The 21,657-nt window shown below is 40.3% G+C and overlaps 1 protein-coding gene across 4 annotated transcripts in view; it reads left to right on the forward strand.

Moving 5' to 3' along the window:
* Nucleotides 1–21,657, forward strand: part of RFTN1 (raftlin, lipid raft linker 1) — a 94,765-nt gene that overhangs the window by 70,686 nt on the left and 2,422 nt on the right. For 3 of the 4 annotated variants that reach the window (XM_021538144.3, XM_077787256.1, XM_021538142.3), the window contains exons 7-9: nucleotides 5,647–5,762; nucleotides 16,364–16,467; nucleotides 17,806–17,887. In XM_021538144.3, coding sequence (XP_021393819.2) covers nucleotides 5,647–5,762; nucleotides 16,364–16,467; nucleotides 17,806–17,887 — 302 coding nt within the window. Of the gene's footprint in view, nucleotides 1–5,646; nucleotides 5,763–16,363; nucleotides 16,468–17,805; nucleotides 17,888–21,381; nucleotides 21,648–21,657 lie in introns of those variants that run through there. The other variant, XM_077787257.1, reaches the window with a different exon arrangement.

A 21,657-nucleotide genomic window follows, 5' to 3' on the forward strand; every position in this document is an offset into this window, starting at 1 on the left:
TTCTCATGTGGGCAGATAAGTTATTTATTTAAATTTGCACTTCAGTTACTTGCTGGTGTTTTTCATCCAACTCGTGTAATTGATAATTCTACCCGTAATTCTCCCAGGTGTAAGGTGATCTTGCCTAGTGGTCTGAAGTGACTATAGGAATTCACCCTTGTCCTCTTCTAGTGAGAATGGAGTCTGTAGCAGCAAGCTACAGATTAATGCCAAATGGAAAGGAAGCAACAGGTGTGTCTCCTTCTTTCCTGTAGTAGCAAGTCTGCAATCAGCACTGTGAGTAGGCAGGAAGAGTCTCAAACCTCTTCAAGGTTATATTTTGATGTCTTAACAGAGTAATCACAAGCCTGTTCATCTTCAGTTGTTTTGAACTGTAGCTCTTTAAGTGTCTAGCATTTTTGTATTTGTTGTACCATTCTGTCTGTGAATTTTCTGCCTTTCAAACCTAGAAAAAGGCAGCCAACCAGCCAGAAAACACTGACAGTACTTAAACACAAAGCAAATGAAACAAAATGTGACTTTCTTGGAACAAGAAAGTAGTCAGGTTTTTAAGAGAGTCCGATTGATTGTCTCTGTCATCTGTCTCCGACAGAGATGCGCTTGTGATGCCTTTGGCCGATTATTGTCACCTTAGCCACAGAAGTACTGGGATTTTTATCATCCATATGTAATTATTTTCTCTGTGTGTAATGAAGGTGAAAAGATTCAGAAGTGGGGAGGAATGCAAATACAAAGCAAAGGCAGACATTCGGGTCACGTACCCCATAAAGCAACAGAGAGCTAGTTTTCCTCATTGAGAGCAACAGCAGCCTAAAGGTTAGTTTTCCGAGATAAGGAGAATTTGTAGTTCAAAGACAACAGGAGGAAAATTGTCACCTGCCAAGACAGCTGTCATGGTAAAGTAAGTAATCTTTTCCCATATACCTCCTGTAAATCAGAAGCAAGAACATCAAAATACGTTTTTGTCAATTGAGCTACATCAAATATTTATACAACCCAGTGAAAATAGCTTTTTGTGCACAGTAGGAAACCTTAATAAAAGATGCAGTGGTAATGAAACATTTTCAGAGGAAGGACATTGATTGTAACCTCTACTTTTGGAGCCTTTTCTTTAAGGAAGAGTGAAGAGATTGAGTTGAGAAATTCAAGAGTAGAGATTGGGAAATGATACCACAAGAAGCAAAGACAAAATGTTTTGTTTTATTGGCATTTCTTACTGTGCTATTGCAAATGGATGAATATTTGGAATTTCTAAGAAACTTTTTAATTTTGGCTATGTTCCAGGAGCTGGATCTTGTTAACAAGAGAGTAACAAAAGAAACTACAACTGCATCAGAATCAGGAAATATTTTATATAAGAAACAGTGAAAACTGGAAAGACCAACTTACCATCTAAAGCTTTAGATGACTGATCTTTGTAGGCAGATTAGGTAACATCCACCTGAATAAATGTATCTGTAAAGTCTGGCCTGCAGGAATATGTGTACGAGTTGTCACCATAACGTGCCAATCAATGGAAGTCTAGACTTGGACTGATACAGTCATAGGACTTGTGTTGTGATCCACCTCATCCTACATGAGGATATGCAAAAAAGATCAGATACATCGAGACAAGACAGAGATACTTGGTGTTTCCTTTGCCTTAGTCTTCATGGACACAGGCAAAGGTTGCAACTGTCTGTAAAAAGGCCAAAAGGACAAACCAGGGACCTACAGAGTGGTCAGCCTCACTTTGTTTCTGGCTGGATCACTGAGTAGGTCCTCTTGGAAGTCGGATATATGAAGGAGAGGACAGTGATTGGGGACATTCAGCATGGATTTAACAAGAGTAGAACATACTTGAAACTGTTGTCTTCTGTGATAAAATAACGATTTGTGGCTGAAGAGAAAGCAGCAGATGTCATTTTGGGTGAATTCATCAAGGGAGAGGCTCCCACAATATTTTTGTATCCAAGCTAGGACCATGCAGCCTAGATGGGTAAAAATCTGGTTACATGGCTAGACTCAGAGGATCATGGTTAATAGGACACAGTTTACCTGGAGTAAAAAGTGGAGTACCACAGAGATCTGTCCTGGGGCCTGTTGTGTTTAACAGTTTTATAAATGATGCACAGGAGGCAACGAAGCTTGCTTTTGTCAAAATTGTGGATGATCCCATACTCAGGAGACAGCTGATGTGCCTCAGAACTGGGCTGGTGTCCAGAGGAACCTGGGCAGGCTGGAAAAACATGACAGCAGGAGCTGTTTGAAATTCCATTAGGGCAAATGTTCTGCCTCTGGGAAAGGAGAGGCTTTTTCACTAATCCAGGCTGGGGGCAGCTTGACTAGGTAGCAGCTCTGTTGAAAGGTCCAGGGGAATTTTAGTAGGCAGCAAGCTGAAGATGAACGAGCACTTGAGAGAGTTAGTTCAGCCTGCAGAAAAGACAGCTTTGGGGGACCTAACACTGCCTGGCAGTACCTATGAGAAGACAATCAAAAGGGTGGATGCAGGCCCTTGATTGTAGTGTGTTGTAAGAGGATTGGAAAAAATAGAAAATTGAAATAAGAGAGGTTCTTTTTGGATATAAAAAACCACTTCCTCATCATGAAAAGAGTCACTCTGGAAGAGGCTGCCCATGAAATTATGCCATTTCAATTCTTGGAGATTTTGAAGATAAAGCAACTGGATAAAGCCATGAGCAGTTGTATTGAACCTGTGCATTGAAAATGCACAGCCAAGGTGTGAGATGTGAGAATTGGCAGGTTCATTCATGGCATGAATGTTTAAAACACTGTGGTGTGACAGGTAGGGAGTGGAGATTGGTTCTGGTTGAGAGGGAAATCTCAGTGATTATCATCAACCAGTTTCTGTAGAATTTTTCAGCAGCATCACTCTGTTGAACAGACCCTGTTCTTTACATTTGCAGCTGTCTTTGCATCATCATTTTCCCCTTCCAGTTTTCTCATTTTCCATGGGTTTCTTTACTAGCAAAAAAACCCATTAAAAAAATCAATGGATTGTATGATTGATGGATGTAGCCTTCAAAGGCAATCATTGTACTTCCAACAAGGAAGCAAAACCTTAGAATCATTTCGTTTGGAAAGGACCTTTAGGATCATGAGTCCAATCATAAACTCAGCACTGCCAAGTGAAGTTTCTGCTGCCTGTAGGGTCTCCCGAGCTCAGCTATTGGTTTCTAAAACTTTGCATATGTGCCATCATATTCACATATGTGGAAGCTGTGAATTGCATGAGTGGGATGTTCAGCAGAGGGAAACATAAAGGATGATTTACGAGTGAGTGTAAACACACGCCTGCTGATTGTGTTGTGATCGCTTATTAATTAGCTGGCAAACACGAGGCGGGGGGAGAGCTCAAGCTGCAGTTGTGCCAACAGTGTGACACTGAATTTCATTAAAGGAATTCACAATACAGGAACAGTGCACTGGTGCTGTAAAAAGCTGCCCTGGCGAGATCTGGATGTCTGTGTCTAGTAGGGATCTGCTTTCAGTCTTAGGTGCTGTCCTGTCATCCCTGCTTTGGAAAATTAGACTATTTGTATATTAGCATCCTGAAATAGATTTGGATATGGATTTGGGTGCTGGAATGTGCTGTTTCTCAGAAATGGAGTTGGTTCCCCCTTTGTAGTGTCAGGTCTAACAAAGTGCTGTTTTTGAATGAAATCCAGTAATTAAATCTTGGACCCTTTGGTATGTGGCAAGCTTGCTGTCCCTGTGTTTTTAAACCTGTAACCCAGCTACTTAGTGATCTGGCCTGTTGTTTTGCAACAAAAATGTATATTCTTCTCACTTGGATGAGAAATCTGTCTGAATGACAGGAGTTACTGCTTTGTAGTCCAGCTCATCCACCTTGGAGCAATGTGTAATCCTGGCTTGCTGTAGTGGTGAGGAGTCGTCGGCTCTCTTTATTTTAAATAGACTTGCAGGAAACCTGCCTGTGGAAACAGTGTGAAAGTAGAGAAAGTAGGCAGAGTATTTATTTTTTTTCTCCTTTCAGTCTCCCAACAGAATCTCAAGGATAATCCCTAGTAAGTGGTTTACAGCTTTTTTTCTGTCACAAGTGAACCAACAACCAAAAAAAAAAACAGGCGAGACAAGTATTTGCATCTCCTGACTTGCATCTTAATGACTTGACTGCAAAAGAGGATAAGGGACTGTGTATACAGAAGCAGAGGGACTGTGCATTGACACCTGCAGCAGCAGTCTTGCTGCAGTGTGTGTGTGTAGACATAAGCTTCCAGATGTAGGAGTCTGGTCTGTTGTGGGCTTTGCCTGCAACAAATTTGTTATTTCCAGATAATGAATTGAATTTAGATCATATAATGACATTGGAAGATATTGACTGAGATTGTGTCTGCAAGAGGTAAGAAGACTCTTAATCCTCTTCACTGCTTCCTTTGTGAAAATTGTTTCTGAGTTTGATACATGTTTTCTCTTGGAGGCAGCAATTCCTTCCTGCTGGCATTTCTTGACCTTGTAACATCCACAAAGAAAGCAGGATGACCCTGATGAAACACCTAAGCAGGCTTATCCAGAAAGTTCAGGAATCTGCCAGTTTGGCATGTGTGACTGCATTTCCAAAACATGTATTATACCAGATCAAGGAATATGGTGTTTCTGGAAATGTAAGGAAACTATCATGCAAGATACAGTATTTGGGGAGGGGATAAGCAAGGTCTTTACAATCAGTCATACAGGGTAGATATGTTGTTCATATTAGAAAGGCTGAAAAAGGCACTTTTTAACAATGTGAAAAGAGTTTTCTCTGTTTGTAAAGAGCACAGTCCTGCTTATTTACAATTTCCGTAAACATAATTCTGTCATTCCATCAATCAGCTTATTTTAACAAAAAAAGATAAGGTTGGGGTTTTTTCAGTTGTTCCGTTTCTGTTCTGTCATGGAGCTGACAAAACCTAAGTTCTGGTATATGGGAGTGATTACTGGTTATGGAGTGTTTGCCTGTGTTAAAGGAGAAAGTGCTGCTCAAGTAACTTTAAGAGGATGTGTTGTCTGAAAAAAGGCTGAACATGTAGGGAATGCAAATGAGAACAGAGAGGCACTAAACCAGATGGTCAAAATGCCTTCATAAATTGATTAAATAGTTATGAATGTATTTTTTCTTTCACACTGTTCGGATACGCCAGATCATCCTTAGTCCACGTAGATGACTGTATCTGCAAGGGCTGATCCATATGCAGGGTTCTCACTTGTGTGAATGAATGGATATAGTCACAAGTATCAATATCATAAATATAATAAAAATAAATCAGTATACCTTCAAAACCCCTTGAAAATAACACTTTGACATAATGCATGGTCTTTAGTGTGTTTATAGCTTCAAGCAGGTGAGCAGTACTGCTGAATTGAGGACTGAATCACTTTTGCCTGCTCAGAATGGGAGAGCTGTGGTTTCTGATGGCAAAGGAATAACAGACTGGACAGCAAGCTTTGCTATTAGGGTGTAGGATTGCTCTTTAAACTGCTAGAAATACAAGTCTCATTCATTTAATAGAGCTGGACTATCACATAATGTCTATGAACTTCATAGTAACATCCATAGAAGAATATCTTGTTAATAAATTCAGATGCCTCACTACACGTGGAATGTCTTCTATAAAGTTTACAGGCAGCCCTGTGTTTTCACAGATTCTTTACACGGGACAATGGATGGAGTATTTCTCTTTGAAGATTTTGCTGTGGAAGACAGTAAAGCCATACAGGGCTATGATGCAATTGTGGTAGAGCAGTGGACTGTCTTGAAGGTATGTGTACAGTCTTTCTTCTTTGACTTTTTTTGTAAATCAAAACACTCCAAGACTGTGAGACAGACTGTCATGTATTTATCTGTGCTGCAGCAGTACCAGCCAGGCAGCCAAAGTAAAGGGATGCAATGTTAACAGTGATGCCAGTTCACCACATTCTGGGTTTGTACAACACACTTCTGATCTCGACCTCATGCTTTTTTTGGAGGGTAGGAAATGTGAGTGACAGTGAGCAATGAAAGTCAGGGCTATCTGTCTCAAAATTACAGATGTCTGCTAGATTAACTGCACAGAGGATCTCCATTGGTTGTCAGGGCAACATGATCACACAAGTCATTGTAGCCTTGCAATTCTAAAGAAGGCAACCCTTTAGGCAGGCAGGCTTAGCTACAGCAGGAAGGCGTGGAGAACTGCTTGGCTCTGTTTGTCCTCCTTCATATGCTAAAAAACCTGCATATTCTGGATAGGCCCCTATAGACAAACCACAGCTTGGCCTTCTGCAGATCCAGGTGCCCATGCAGATCAGTAGAAGCACTTAGGCCAGATTGGTCAGCACTGTTCTTCCACAGCAAACTGGATACACACAATACTTCTGTGTTTGAAAAGATGGGCTTAAATTCTTTGTGGCTTGAAGCAAAAATAACATAGGAGGTTGTGGGAAGAAGTAGTTGCATAACTTTTAGAAGGTTTTCTTTTGTTCTGTCTGATGTTTGCTAGAAACAGATGCTGTGTATCTATAAAGGCAGTACCTGATCATTTCACTTGGAATGTATTGCAAAGGGTGTAAAATCCTTAGACAGATAATCCCTCCTTTAGGCACACACATGCCAGAAGAACTGGCAGATTTCCCCAGATTAAGGGAAAATGGGACAGATCTTAGAGTAAGTGTGTAACATTCCAGGAGACTAAGATTAAGAGTTTTGTTATTAGATGATGATTTTGTAGTGCAGCGAGAAATGGCCAAATAGTAATGGCTACAACTTCTGGAGTTGCAGAGTTAACAAGCTGCATTAATAGCAGCTTTTCTTGTTGCCAATGTGTGTCTTAAAAATGATTCCTTTATTGCATTAAATGCTATTCCATTTATGACAGACTTGACTGTAAATTCTTGTTCATTTTTAGGGTCAAATTGCAGTGTTGCTACTCAGGAACAGGTTTTGGGGTTATGAGTAATGGTTTCATGAGTACATTAGGTCAGGGCTGATCAAGAAGGCAAATGTTAAGAAACATTAATGTTTATCATGTGTTTAAAACTGTTAGGAAATTAATAGAGTGTGAAACAGTAAGCATATACTACTTCCTACTAGTGTGTAAGCTGTGTCTGACAGCACCTTATTTCAGAAGGCTGTGTTAGCTCAGTAATTGTTCAGAGAAGAGAGTGGGCATGATCAGTGATACAGACAGCTTCCATATTAGGAAGACTTTACATGTGTGTCCTTTCAGCCTGGAAAAGAGAAGAGTTGCAGGGAATGGAATGGGTAGAGAGCTCCTAAAACATGTGAAAGAGGTAAATAGGGTTTGTTTGCCATCTCTGCCAGTATAAGAGCTAAGTGGCAAATGGCGCTTGTCAGGCCCAAGCAAACAAAGAGAGAGAGATTTCAGATAATTATTTATGCAGCAGATTTGTGGAACTCCTTTCTGGACAAGGTTGTGGGTTCAGAAAGTTTAGAGGATCTTGTGTTCATACAAGCATTTTAATTCAGATCAGGAGCGCCTTTTTGAAGTGAATGCACTGAGCCGTCCGTAATATGCCTCATGGTCCCACAATGCACAAACTGGATTTCTTTTGGTAGAAACGAAACCAGACATGCTAAGTACACAAAATATTTGGGGCATGCTTGACCTAATACATACTGCTATTCCTTAACCATCACTTACAGCCATGTTGGAAGTAGCTTTCCGAGTTATAAACGGATTCCTGGCCAGAGCCAGTTTGGCTCTCAAACAACCAATCCAAGATTCTCCATCTCAGTAACATATGTAACATATGTCACATATGTAACATATCATAACAAAGTTAGGCATAATCTGTGTGGGCTCAGGACAGCTTCTGTCAAGCTACATGACAAGGATAATGGGGATCCTGTGTTGGCAGAGTTGCCAGGATGCAGCAGAAGAGTATTTTGCAGCAGGGCCCTTTGAAGTGTTAGAGGCCTTGTAGGTGGAGTATCATTTGCTTTCAATTCTAACAGTTCCATGCTTGAGAGCACAGCTGGACAACAGATTAAGGAATGAACCTTCCAGTGCCATATGGTGTGTCAGGAGATGCTGTACTGCTATACACCATGTCTTTGTGAGGGCTAATGCGGAGAATCTCCTGTTCCAGACATAAGATTTGGGATGTGCAATTTCAGAAACTGACTGATAGCATGTATGGGGCTTGTCAGTGTGATCAGATTATTCTCTGTAATTAAAAATTTGGATGCTGGGTTTTGCCTGGCAGTTTCACTCTTCTGAGATCCAGTGTGGCTGATCTGTGAGCATTATGAAAATGTTGCTCACCAAGCTGAAAGTGGAAGAGTATGGGGAATTCTTTCTGAAGGAAGAATGTTGAGGCATTAGACCTTGCAAAGGTCTTGCCTATTTTGAGAAAGAGCAGAGTTGGCCACCTTGGTTTTCTCCTCCTGCAATTTGAATAACTGGCAGGATATATCTTGCCTCATGCTTTCTGAGACATAATAGGTGTAGGTAGGTAAAGTCATGGAATCAGTGAAAGGACTGGAAGCTAAGGCATCTGTAGGCACTTGCACAGTGTTGTACCCAGAAGACCAAGTGTTAAACCTTGTTGGAATTCACCTTTATTTACCATCAACATGGAATAATGCAGTGGCAGGAGAAGGAACTGTAAAATGGGGAAGGAGACAGAGTTCAGTGGTGAAAGGTATCCAAGCGCCAGTAAAGGCTTCTTGCTGTTGTAAGTGTTGCAAAGTGTAGTTTTTACAGAGATAGTTACAGAGCAGTGGAATGACTTCATTATGTAGATGATGGGGTTTTTTTTTTTTTTTTTTGTGGGTTTTTTTTTTTGTAGCTCTGATCTACATTAACATTTTCTATTTGTTATTTCAATTTCTACCAAGGTAGTGGAAGAAGCCCTGATGGGTAGCATGACATAAATTTATATAATGGATCTTTATTTTAAATTTGTATCAGATTTGGTTATCTGAATGAGCTTTGGTGTTATTCTGATGTGGTCTGAACTGAATGTAAATTTATTGTGCTGTACTAATTAAGAAGAAGAAGAAACAAACAAAAGAATCCCAGCCACAACAGAAGAAAGCTTTTTTAGAAAGGGAGACATGTAGCATGTATTGATGCCCTTTACAAAGAAAACCTTTCTAAATGAAAAGGTAAAGGGTTGCTGTTCAACCATTAAACAAAAGAGAGGGGTTGGCACACCTCTTAGCAGAGAAAGTGCTGCCTTTTTAATTGCTAAGGCTAATAGAGAAAACAAGCTGAACAGTGTGATGCACTCAGTATGTGTGTAAAATGTCAGTTTGTAGAGGATGTAAAGCTCGCAGCTGTCACAGTATGTGGTCCCGCCAAGCAGCAGACAGGATGTAATGGCTCTGAGTAATTTAACTCTTTCTTCTCAAAAGTAGAGCTGTGGTATCCTCTACAAATGACCAGAGGACTTGTTATGACAAAATACTGCACTCATTCTTATCACTTTAACTCTAAAAATGTCAGGACATATTATTTCCACTGCAGTCTCTGAGATCTGGCCCTAAAACTTGTTTGATGGTTTTAATTCTGCTTGTGTAGGCAAATGTGGGTAGACAGTTCTGATTAATCAGAGCCTGCATGATTTCCATCTCCCCAAATCAAAATCTGTCACCTTCCCTTCCCCATTAAACAAGACAAAATATCTAATACTGTCTTTAAAATAGAGTGCTATAACATTTATTTTAGATTGCTGCATTGTTCTGCCTCTGAAGCTGTGTTTATTTTGAAAATATTGTCTTTAATTTACAAGTATTTTCTCATTGAAAATCTTAAGCTGCTGATTCATCATTTTGTATTTGATGCTATACCATACCTTTCGTGTACTGACACAAATTAAAATCTCAAATATTTTGTGGTGTTGCCATATATTGTGGTGTTGCCATTTCTCTGGCAGACTTGAATGGGGTCAGTCTCCACTGTAGACATGGTAAACCTTTTAAAGTGCGACATAATAAAAGATTTAAAAATTTATCTGTGCTGAGCCTAGGTTGAAAGTTGCCTTAATGTAAGCCTTGAAACAAATTCTCTGGAAATAAGGATTTGATTTGTCTGTAAATCTGATTTAGGTCATATGTCAGTTAAGCCATGTTCTGCTGTCTTTGGCCATGGGAGAAGGGCATGGCCAGGTCAGCCAAAGAGCTGATGGCAAATGGGCATGAAAAGGGGAGTCATGTGTGTGACCCTCTTTACCACTCAAAGGACTGATGTACTGCCTGGGCAAAAGATTTCAGCAATGTCTGTTGCTGAATTCTTGTTGCTTTTTAAGAAAAGCTGAACAAAAACCTTCAGGAGCCTCTTATCTTCCAAAGATTTTTATAATTCTTGTTTCATTCCTTTATATGAGGTATGAAAGCCACATGTATACATATATATTTGTCTACTGAACTCAGTAGACATAGGTTTAAAATCAATTAAAATCCACATGATTAAGTTCTGTGGGGTAATCTTTTAATTGGTTTTGATGATTAATGTAGTAACAAAATCTAGAAATATGAACTTGGACCATCCCTGATAGTTTCTTGTGGCTCTGGTAGCATTGAATATTTTACAGGGTGAATGCTTCTTCCATGGGAGTAAAGGCCACTTGAAGTAAAGAGACTGAAAATTCAGCACAATATGGATTTTAAAATCCTTCCTAGCTGTCACAGTTTTCTAAGAATTAGTTCTCTGCTCACCCATAAAATCTTCAAGGGAAAAGTGAGCATCCCAGATCTAAACCTCCCACTTAAGAACAAGCTGAGAAGAAGTATTTCAGTCCCCTTTTATACTCCCTATAAAACCATGCAGGGCACGTGTTTCTCTTGCCCAGCAGCTCACTCACTCCAGCTGGGCAGTAGTGCCCTGGGTAGTGCATCTGTGTGAGCCTGTTGAGGGGTGTGGGAGTGGGTTCTGGGACCCCAGAGGCTGCCTGTGGGCAAGGGGCAGTGCAGCACTCGCCTTCCTGCTGTGTGAGCCACTGGCAGTGCAGGGTCTAGGCTTCAGCTGCAGTGCTTGCATGGAAATACATCATTGCTTGCATAACTGGGGAGTGGTGCACAAAGCCTTTTGGTAAAAGCCACATGTTGTTTGGGAATAAAATGCAACCAAATGGAATTGTATCAGGGAAGCTGCCTGGGGATGATTAAGCTGAATGTGTAGGGCACACTGGAGTATATAAGTTCTCAGGTAGTGGTTCTTTATGTTGTTTTTTTCCTCCCAGAAAATTGATGGGCAAACAGTAAAATCAATGCTTACCTTAAGGTACACTTCAAGTGTTGCAGGAATTGTGAAAGTAAAAATTTTTGAAGAATTTTTGAAGAAACTGTACTGATGGATTGCTAGATCACATTTATTTCTTGTGTTTCACGGACAGTTACGTGGAGTTGTTTCATCATTTATACATTGTCTGTGCAGTGGTGAGTTCAACACACCTCATAGGATGTTTCCTATGTGGAGAACCCTCTGTGTCAACACATTCACGTTGTCCAGCTTTTGCTGAGGACCCTGTGCTTCTATAAATGCAGAATTGTGTTGCTGTGAGTGTATTTCTGTGTTACAGGTGCAGACAGTATCAGGAGCACTCTGATGTTTCTGTTAGTATAGATACATGCTAGAAAATAGGATTTGCATCCACAGAAGTCACTGAGAGAAGCAGGCGTTGTGGGCACAGAGGGTTTTTTGGTTGTTGTTTTCATTTTACCCTGGATGTGGAGCCAGCTGTGAATGCTACTCAGCAGCCTGTGTGTGTACTGAAATTGTGACTGGATACATCTGAATTGCAGAAACACTCTCTAAACATGATGCTGTCTCATATAGTGTTACAGCCTTATTATATTCTCAAAAATATTTCACATTGCAGGAATTCACATATATATATTAGTAATTGTAAATAACTCCAAATTACATATGCCCAGACTATTGAGGGAAAAGCCTGCCTGTGGATTTATTTATTACTCTTTTTTTTCCTATTACCTCTCCAGTGAGGTCCCCATTTGGCAGCTGCTGTTTATTGGTCAGTGACCCACCTGCTTCCCCAAGCTACTGATGGTTTCCAAGGATGCAGGAGCTGTCCCACAGTCCCCTGCTCCACAGATAATGGGTGTAGCAAATGTCTGCCAGCAACATGCTGTGGTGTATTACATGTGGAGATTCAGGAGCAGCTCAGTACTAGAGGAACAAAATCCAACTTTTTTATTGCTGAAGCATTTGTGAAACTTTCCTTTTGCTTCCAATAACTGTTTTTAATGGTTCAATACTGTTACACTGTCAGCAGAAATTATCTCTTGGAAGAAGTCTGAAAAGGAAAAAGGCAAATAATTCACAAATTTAGAGCTTGAATTTAGTCCCTGTGTCAGGTGTGTTACTGCAAACATAAAACGTTTACAGCACACTTTTACTGGGTCATTCTTGCACAGTCCAGGTATGCAGTTTCCCTCATTGCATTTTCTTTCTTTTCCACTAAGGTGCAAGTCCTGCTTTTGCTACTTCCATTTCCTCCCTTCAGTGCCCAGGGACAGAAAAGCTTTGGTTTTGGCAGAGCTGGAAACTGGTAGCCAGCCTTGGCTGGGGGCGCATGGTGCTGCCCTCGTGGCACCCCTCTGTTTTTTGTAAGGAGCTGAGTCTGAATGCAGTGCCCATTTTCTGCAACAAACAGTAGGTTACACTTTCAAAGCAACTTGATTTTTTTTTATTTCCCATCCTCTTTGCCATCTGTCAGTAAATTTTGGTATGCAGTCTGTTAGGATTTGCTGATAAAGGTTTTATTAAGATTTATTTAATGGGATTTTTTTATCTACCACTCTTTAATCCATGTTGGGAAAAAATATTAAATAGTGACAATCCATGGCTGCCTTGTAACTAAATCACATTCACTTAGCCCAGGAAAGAATGATTTCTGAAGAACTTCTGTCTCACAAGAGCTTAGTAGTTGTCTTGTTTATTATCTTGCTGTGGTTAAAATTGCTGCAGTAGGGAGGGGGAAGAAAAGAAAAAATGTTAATGCAGTTGTTTGTGTGGCTTGCCCTAGATATTATTCTTACAATTTTTTTAATCTTTTTTTTTCCTCCTAATGAGCAGAAGCAACTGTGAAAGGAAAAAATGCTGGAAACAAACAATACAACTACAAATAAAAAGAATTCTTTTCATGTGATGCAAGTCAAGGGAAAATCCTAGCTCAATATGCTCTGGCTTCTTGACACTCAAGGTGTGATCAGAGATTACTTATCATCCACAGGAGAGTGGGAAGCAAGTTAATTAAAATTTTCCACCCTTTCAGTGAATGAAATGTCTCCCAGTTTGAGATGCATTGTTTGAACACTTCTTTTTCAGGAGAGCTCTGGCACATTTTTTTCTACTTCTGCTGGTGCTCAGATCCAGTATTTGCTAGTTAGAAAGAACATTGCACTTTTATTTGAGGAATGGTGTGCTTGAAATTTCATTTCTATTGTCTCTAATAATAGCAGATAAAATAATTATTGTATTAAATGTAAAATGAGTACAAGATCACTCTTTTCCTCTGCACCCATCCCCCAATGTATTGTTTGTTTAGAAGCATTTTTGCTTTAGAAAGCATTTAATATGACACCAATTAAAGGTCTGTATAACTGTGACTCCTGCTGGCACACAAATTCCAGTCGTGGGATAGAATTACAGCTGATGATTCAAGAGGGGGAGGGAGAAATAATTTCATGTGGTCTTAAAAAAAGCTTCAATTATCTGTATTTGCAAGTCAGAAGTTTGAAGCTCATGTAGATTAACCTGTTTATTTTGGAGTGACTCCTTCCTCTTGTCTGTCATCTTCAAACTCAGGCAATTATATTGGGAATAGTCTATTCCCCAAGGACCTGGAGATGAGGTGCAGTGGCTGACTGACTCCAGTGAATCATCGTGGAGTTGGAGGGAGTTTGTTAAAGGGCCTGAGGAGCTCAGAAGAGGGAACACCTGTGCATCATGTGCACACCTCCTGCCTCCAGACAGCCCAACAGGCATACTGGGGTGTTGGGAAAAATAAGAGGTCATCTTTTTGTAACCACTGTGTAGAACTCTTTAAATAATAGGTTGTTTTTGATTTTTTTTTTAAACTGCCAGATTTAAAAAAAAAAGGTTTTTTAGGCCTAATTTACTTAAATTTATTTTCTGGTAACTTTACCCCTTTGAATGTGCTTACCTGCTTGTTTCCTTTCTGCACCACTGAGTTGTGAAACACACCATCATTTACTGCAGATGATTCTTAATCCTGACAAGTCAGACAGGTCCAAAGCCAGCCCTGTCTCGCAGCTCAGAGCCTGCAGGGACAGGGGGCTGTGGCAGGAGTGATGGCATGTCCCTGAAACGATTTGGCTTCTGCAGCAGCCAAATGAGCTCTGCATGGTACTGATGTCCTTCCTCATTGCCATAATCTCCCTCTGATTTCTGACATTTTTTGCACATCCTGATGCAAGAAGAAGGTTCTTCCTGCTAATCACCCACCTCAGGCAATGAATTCAAAATAGAAATCCTCTTTACAACACAAGATGTTCCTCAGGGCACAGACAAGTTCTGCTGTGCCAGTCTTTCCTGATCTGCTTCCCTCCTCTAAATGAGTGAGCTCCTTCTGGTTTTTCCTCTGCAAACACTGTTTAATGGAGGGAATGTCCTTTTATGTGGCATCTCATGAAGAACTTGTGATGGTGGATGCTCTGACCTTTTTCTTAATCATCATGTTGCATATTTTCATCTTTATTTTTTGAAGGCGTTGTTGACCAATCTCATAAATCTCAATGTGTTATTGATACATCTTTTTGAGACATTACAGCTTAAAGGCATCTAAATATGTCATGATTTTTTTATTACCGTTGGACACTCACTCTTAAAAACTGAAAAGAGTGCACAAATATCTATCTTCCAGAGGGAGATGGGAGTCAAAGGAGACTCTGAATCTCCCACGATCACTGCTGCAGGATGAGTCCTGATTGCTGCAGTGGACATGAGTTAAGGGCCCTGTGGTATTGCCTCCCTCTTGCAGGGTGTCTCATTCCTCTCCCAGAGTCACAAATTCCAGTTTGTACAGGGTGATGTTTTAAAGTAGCACTACCTCTCTAAGCCCCCACAAACCTCTGTACAGAAGTAACATTATAGTGTTCTCTTGTGGGCATTTTCAGGGGTAGAGATTTAAAACACTTTCCTTTTAAGCAGGACTGATACAGCTTCTTCAGCTATTTGCACTTGTAGTCATGATCGGTTTTTTAATAGGTATAGTTAGGCAGCCATTCAGTTATAAAGATATAAGTGACCTAAATTACATTTGTTAGAAGAAAGGAACAGCTGAGATTGGAATTCACTAAAATACCTTGAAATAACTACAGCAGGATTTGGATTAGTTCTGATCAAATGACTATTTCATTACTGTGGAATAAATGGATTTTTCGGAGCTGCAAAACCATTGTGCCTTCCTCAGTGTTGCGAATTGGCAGTTAAAACTCCTTAGGTGGATGTGAAACCAGTGTAAGTGCCTGAGCTTTTTGGCAAACATAGTTGTTATTCCAATCAAATTTAGTTATATTTGTAGAGACTGGTAGTTACAATTTGTCTGCTTTTTGTTTATTCAAATTAAAAACTAGTAAATTTGCTGTAGCATCTATTCATTAAATTACTGGCACTCTTGGCAATTAGACACCTCACTGGAATAATCCTTGTTGAAACCACCAGTGGTTCTTTACGTGTAGATTGCAAGGTCTGCCATTTAGTTGAAAGGGAATGAGCAAGGCTCTGCAGGGTAAATGTGCAGCAGGAGCCAGACTCCTGCACTGAAAGGCAAAGCTTTTCGTCTTGCCCACAGATTTCCTGATTCAAAATAAGAAGGCAGCAATGCATATCTGTGGGTGATAAAAGGAAAAGACTTGTACTTATATTTTTTGTTGCTGTTGTTGGCTTTTTTCCTTTTGATCCATCATGGCAGAGTAACACAACTGATTTCAGTGCAGATATTCAGGATTGCTGGAGCTTAGACAAGTACAGAATCCAAGCAAAGCAATGCTGTCATTTTTTTAACTACTTGGACATAATTTTTCTTGGGAGGAGATAATTGATAACATACAATGAATTTATCCTGTTCAGATCTGGAACAATCTAAAGCTAGATGGATGAGTCAGGCAGTGTAAGAACAAAATCACAGATGTTTACCATTTTAAACAAACTCCTTTAACAGTTTGGGATGTATGGGCAGTCAGGCATTTGTCTCATGTTTTTGAACGTTTTCCTTCCTGCCTAACTGAACATAAAACATGACCCACTTCGGTGCAAAACCCCTTTGTCCCTCTGAGAAAACCCACACATATTTTTTCTTGGGGTTTTTTTTTTTGGTGTCAAGCTGAATGTCGCACTCCAAGTGATGATGCCAACTATTGCTTTTCCTTCCCCAGGGAGTTGAAGTGCAGACAGATTACGTTCCGCTGCTGAATTCCCTTGCCATGTACGGCTGGCAGCTGACGTGTGTGCTTCCCACTCCCATTGTGAAGACAAACAGGTAGGGAGGGGTGGGTGCTGCCTTTTGGCCAGGGAAGTTGCTGTACAAGCACCACAGTCTGCACAAGCAATTCCCTGTGCAGTCAGCGTGGATTTCCTTGCAAAGCCTGCTGCAGCTGTTCTCGGGGTTTTCCGAGCATCACAAGGCACATGTGGCAGGAAGCACATGTCTGGTGGGCAGAAAGACTGCAAGGTGGCAGTGTGGTTTCTGCATGAATTTTCTGGGTGTTTCTGTCCCTCTGTACAACTCCATGACTGTAAAATTCCTGCTCTGGATCTTCCAGTAATGTCCTATAGAGCAAAGACAAAACGTGTGATAATGTTTGGAGTGAGATGTTGTCTAGCTAAAGACAAGTAATTTTATTCTTAATAGATGTCTGTCTAATCCTGCTGATACAGTCTAGCTGAGCAGAACCCTGTGAGATTAGTGTATTGCTGCTCTAGTAGCCTTGTGTGCAGATATAATAAATTCTGTGGTCTATTTTGCTATTATTTATATTCTCAGTTTTAAAATGTAAATGCAAATCACTTAAAAATAATCGTTGCAACAGGTGAAAAACAATCATACTGCTTGTTAATCATGAAGATGGTGCTTTCTGAGTTTTCAAATGTATTTATTTGTACATATTCACCAATTATAATCAGTCATGATTTTTGATCTTAACAAATAATGTCCAACTCCTTATGAGATTTGGATGAAGACTACTCCTACACATAAAACGTAAAAAGTAAAAGGCCATTTTTGTTGAGGGAAAAACTGTATTTAAGTTTTACATAAATGTTTAAATGTAAGAATGAACAGAAAATCACAGTTATTAATTGTAATCCCTGACTCTTAAAGATATATACATATATATAATTTTCTTCTAGCTTTCTGTATCCCACTAATACCTTGAGTAACATAGGTCAGTGCAGAATGGCACCCATCTGGTGGTTGTTCCTGCCATGCTGCAGACCTACAGGGAGCACCCAGCCCCATTCCACACCAGTGCCCTAGGAGGGAGGGAAGGAACACTCCAGTGTTGTTGAGGCACTGGGGCTCTTGGGTTCCTTTCTTTTTGTTCCAGACAATTTATCCTGTCTTTACACACTAATGCTAAAACATTCAGCAAAACTGTATCATAGGCTGACAGGCTCTATCAGTCTGAACATTCCCCTCTCCCTGCCCCCCAAAATACCAGACTGCTCAGAGACGCCAGGGACAGGCAATGTGAGGATCATTCTTCATTTTGTTCTTCTTTGACCTGCAGAAATAAATGACTGAGATGGATTTTCGCTTTAAATGATGCTGGATGTGAATTTAATTCATTCTCAGGAGTGTGCATTTGTTTCTTTTCAGGGAGGGGAATTTATCTACAAAGCAAATTGTATTTCTTCAGAGACCTTCTTTGCCCCAGAAAGCAAAGAAGAAAGAATCTAAGGTAAATAACCTTGAGTTTCTGGTTTCTTTGGCTTTTGCTGGTGGTATTTTTATATTGAAATTGATTTCCTATAGAAGTAAAATGGCCTATTCAATGTTTCTGTGATACAGTAGCAAGACAGAAGGAACGGAACCGTTCAAATGAAGAAACAAAAAATGCCCAAATGATGTCAAAGCACCTAGATTGCATTCTCTGTTGAACTCACAGCAGCACAAGAAATGCAGATCTTTCTTCATGTAAACCAGCCATAAACTTCCATTTATTCCTAAAATTCTCTCATGTTCAGTGCCTGTAAGATGGAACCAACACTATTTTCTCTCACCCATTTCCTGTATTTTATGTTTAAACTGCTCTCTCATTCTATCTCTCTCTCTTTTGGTAGAACCTTAATTTAAGCAAGAAAAGCCTCTAGAATTCAGCTAAATTATCCAAAGACATAGCTGACAGCTCATGATGTATGGACATGGATGCGTGTATGTATTCCCACTTCCATTTTTAAACACACAGCTGTGGGAACCCATGCCCAAACCTGTCATGCCATACAGCTGGAGAGAGAAATACAGGGACTTGAAATAGAAAGTGTTTCCTACAGAAGGGCCTTCCTACAGTGGTCAAATTTGCCTTTCCCTTTCAGTATGCAAGGGATCAGAAAAGCCAGATGAAGTATGGAAAAGATCTCCGGAACAACGTGTCAGTGAGGTTGCTGTCACGTTTTTGTTCTGGCTCTGTGGGCTTTGGTGAGTGCTGCCAGCCCAGTGTCACTGCAGGAGGGGCACTTGAGGCCATGCAGAGCTGAGCTGCGGCAGGAGCTCGGAAATGCTGAGCAGAGCTGAGCACCAGGAGCATTTTACCCAACAGTTTAAATAATTGCAGATAGTTTTCATCTATGAAGCCCTCACTGTTTTGGTGCCTGGTTCTGTGAAAGTTGTCTTTTTCATACAGTGCAGACCAGGGGAGTGTTTGAACTGACTGAAGCAGAAAAGAACTGTTGGGAGTGTGACTGATGTAGGATTTACCCTCTCTCATTAGCAAAACTGGAGCCCAGAATACTGTGTGAACTTGTACAAAGCCCATTTTCTTTGTTTTCTCTCTTTGTTTTCAGGTGATTGAAGGGATCTTGAGATGAATGTTAAAATGCCTGTATTTGGTCATTCTTTAACTACCACTGTGTGTGGTTTTAGTGGAAGGGATGGGAACCCATATGTGGTTGTTCATCCTCAAATAGAGAAAGAAGTATGATGCTGATTTCTTTTATTATAATAACACATACATACCATCCAGATGACTTTAAACTTTGTTTAAATTTTTTTCATTCCGGGTTATAAAAACTTATTTAACAATGTCTGGTTGACAAAACAAAGGACTCACTCGTTGGCAGTGTTAAATATACTGGTGTATTTGAGGGCAAGAATCACTACAGCGCATTTTCATACCAAAGGTCAGGGCAGCATGACATACCTTGATTATAGTTCTGTAAAGGGATGTAAGACTCGTTCAATGTCTGTAAGCGGTTGTTTTGTCACATGAAAGATGCCAACCCAAGCATTTGATTAAAATGCACATACAACATCCCAGGCACTCGGGGTTTGTTTTTTTTTTTTAGCTTTTAGCTATGGCATGTCTAAAATGTTCATAGATAACCCTCAGAGGAGGGAAATAGGATGATAACATTAAAAGGAAAATTGATGGAAAATGTCCCCTCCTATCTTTGCACATCAATGAACTGTTGTTCAAGGTAGTCAGAGGAACAGAAAAGGAAATACACAAGAGTGGTATAACCTCTCTTCAGTGAAAAGTACTCCTATTAGTGTAATATTCAATCAGGGATGAAGTAATTGTGTTCATTCACTTTATACAAAACTGATGCTTATTTCAGCAGAAACTGGCTGAATGCATTTTTGTGAAATAATAGTGTAAGTACCTGACCTGAGTACATACTTGAGTACCTTTGTGAGTACGCACACTCACAAAGCCTCCTACAGCTTGATCTTTATCACATTTAGAGCCCTGATCTTACCTTCTGTCAATGAGAGCTTTGAGTTAAGTGGAGTAGTAGATACCCAGCCACTTCTGCAGATCAAAGAGGAAAAAACTCAGGTGTCTGAATTTTAAACAGCTGAGCTCTAGAACTGAGATGTTATCGTTCCTCTTTCTCTAAACTGCAGTGCTATTGTAGTGAAAGATAACTTCCTTTAAGTAAAACCGAGAAGAGTTTTGTGAAAGCCAGTTTCTTTCTTTCCCCCCCACCCCCACTTCTCCTTTTACATTAAGTTCTGGCTACCAGGAGGAAAGAACATTGTTCCAGCTTTGTAATCTAATAATAAGTTTTGAATGGCTTTTTGATTAAGGAATAAATAGCTAGACCAAAAATGTATGAATACAAAACGTTTTGGCCAACTTCAGCACTGACCCAGTTTCACTGGAGTAAATGGCTTTTTTGAACATGACTGGGTTTGCTGAATGTCCTGATGAAATTATTTATGCCATCCAAATATTGCCTCCTAACCCATTCCTGAACTTCCACCAGCAACTGACACTGCTGAAAAAATGGTTTGTGCACATTCAGAGGTACTTAGCAAACTTGTGTAGGATAGCTTAGCAGAGGCTTGGAACCACAGAGCAAGTCCAGAAGAGGCCTTGAAGTTTGTAAGGGGACTGGAGCACCTCTCCTTTGAAGACAAGCTGAGAAAGTTGGGGCTGGTGGGCTTGGAGAAGAGAATGTTGCATGGAGACCTCACAGCAGCCTTCCAGTATCTGAGGGGCCCCCGCTGGGAAGTTGCAAAAGGATGCTTTGCCAGGAAGTGTAGTGATAGGACAAGGGGTAATGGCTTCAAACTGAAAAAGGGCAGGTTTAGATTAGATAGTAAAAAGAAATTCTCTACTGTGAGAGTGGTGAGACACTGGCACAGGTTGCCCAGAGAAGTTGTGGGTGCCCCAGTCCAGGACAGTGTTGCAGGCCAGGTTGGATGGAAGTTGGACCAACATGGTCTTCTAGGAGGAGTCTCTGTCCATAGCAGGGTAGTTGGAACTACATTACCTTTAAAGTCCTCGCAGTCCAAACCATTCTATAATTCTATGACTCTGTGGTCTGGCTTTCCTTGGGGAAAGCTTGATTTATTTTTGGACAAATGAGGCAGATATAATAGTGATTTATTTGTCAGCCTTTATATACATTATACCTGTCAAGTTAGTATTTCAAGGAAATACTAGTTCCCTTTTTGTTTTTTAATAGTAGTTAAAGCTATAGTAAAGCTAAAGCAGTTGCGAAATGGTGGCTGTGGCAAGTCCTGTGGAAATGCTGCAAGTAGCAGTGTCACGCTTTCTCATCAAAAGACAGTCATATAGATGGTTCAGAATATTTTACTGTTTGAGTATGGTTGTTGGTGTGGTGTTAGTTCTGCTGCTAACCTGGTGAAAAACACTGGAATTATGCCATGGGATTGCTTCTTCTGTCTGCACTTACACAGCTTTGCATATCCTTCCCTTCCACACAGTGTAGAGAGGAACCCACCAGGCACAACAGCAACAGCAGAAGCGGAAAGCATGGAGCTGTCCTTCCTCTCTGTAACAGAGATATCTGTGTGGGCAGAAATCATCTTGGGTCATCTGATTTGGTCAGGCAACTTCTTTTAATCTTGTGTCTTTTTGGTCAAATTCAAATTTAGTTTTTGAATTAAAACTAACTCATCAAAACATGTCTACTTAGGAAAGTAAATCTCCACGTTAGACTGCCTTTAATGGTCTTTAACATTTGGATCCCTTCTTTGTAG

Source organism: Lonchura striata, chromosome 1, assembly GCF_046129695.1.
Source record: "Lonchura striata isolate bLonStr1 chromosome 1, bLonStr1.mat, whole genome shotgun sequence".
NCBI lineage: Eukaryota > Metazoa > Chordata > Aves > Passeriformes > Estrildidae > Lonchura > Lonchura striata.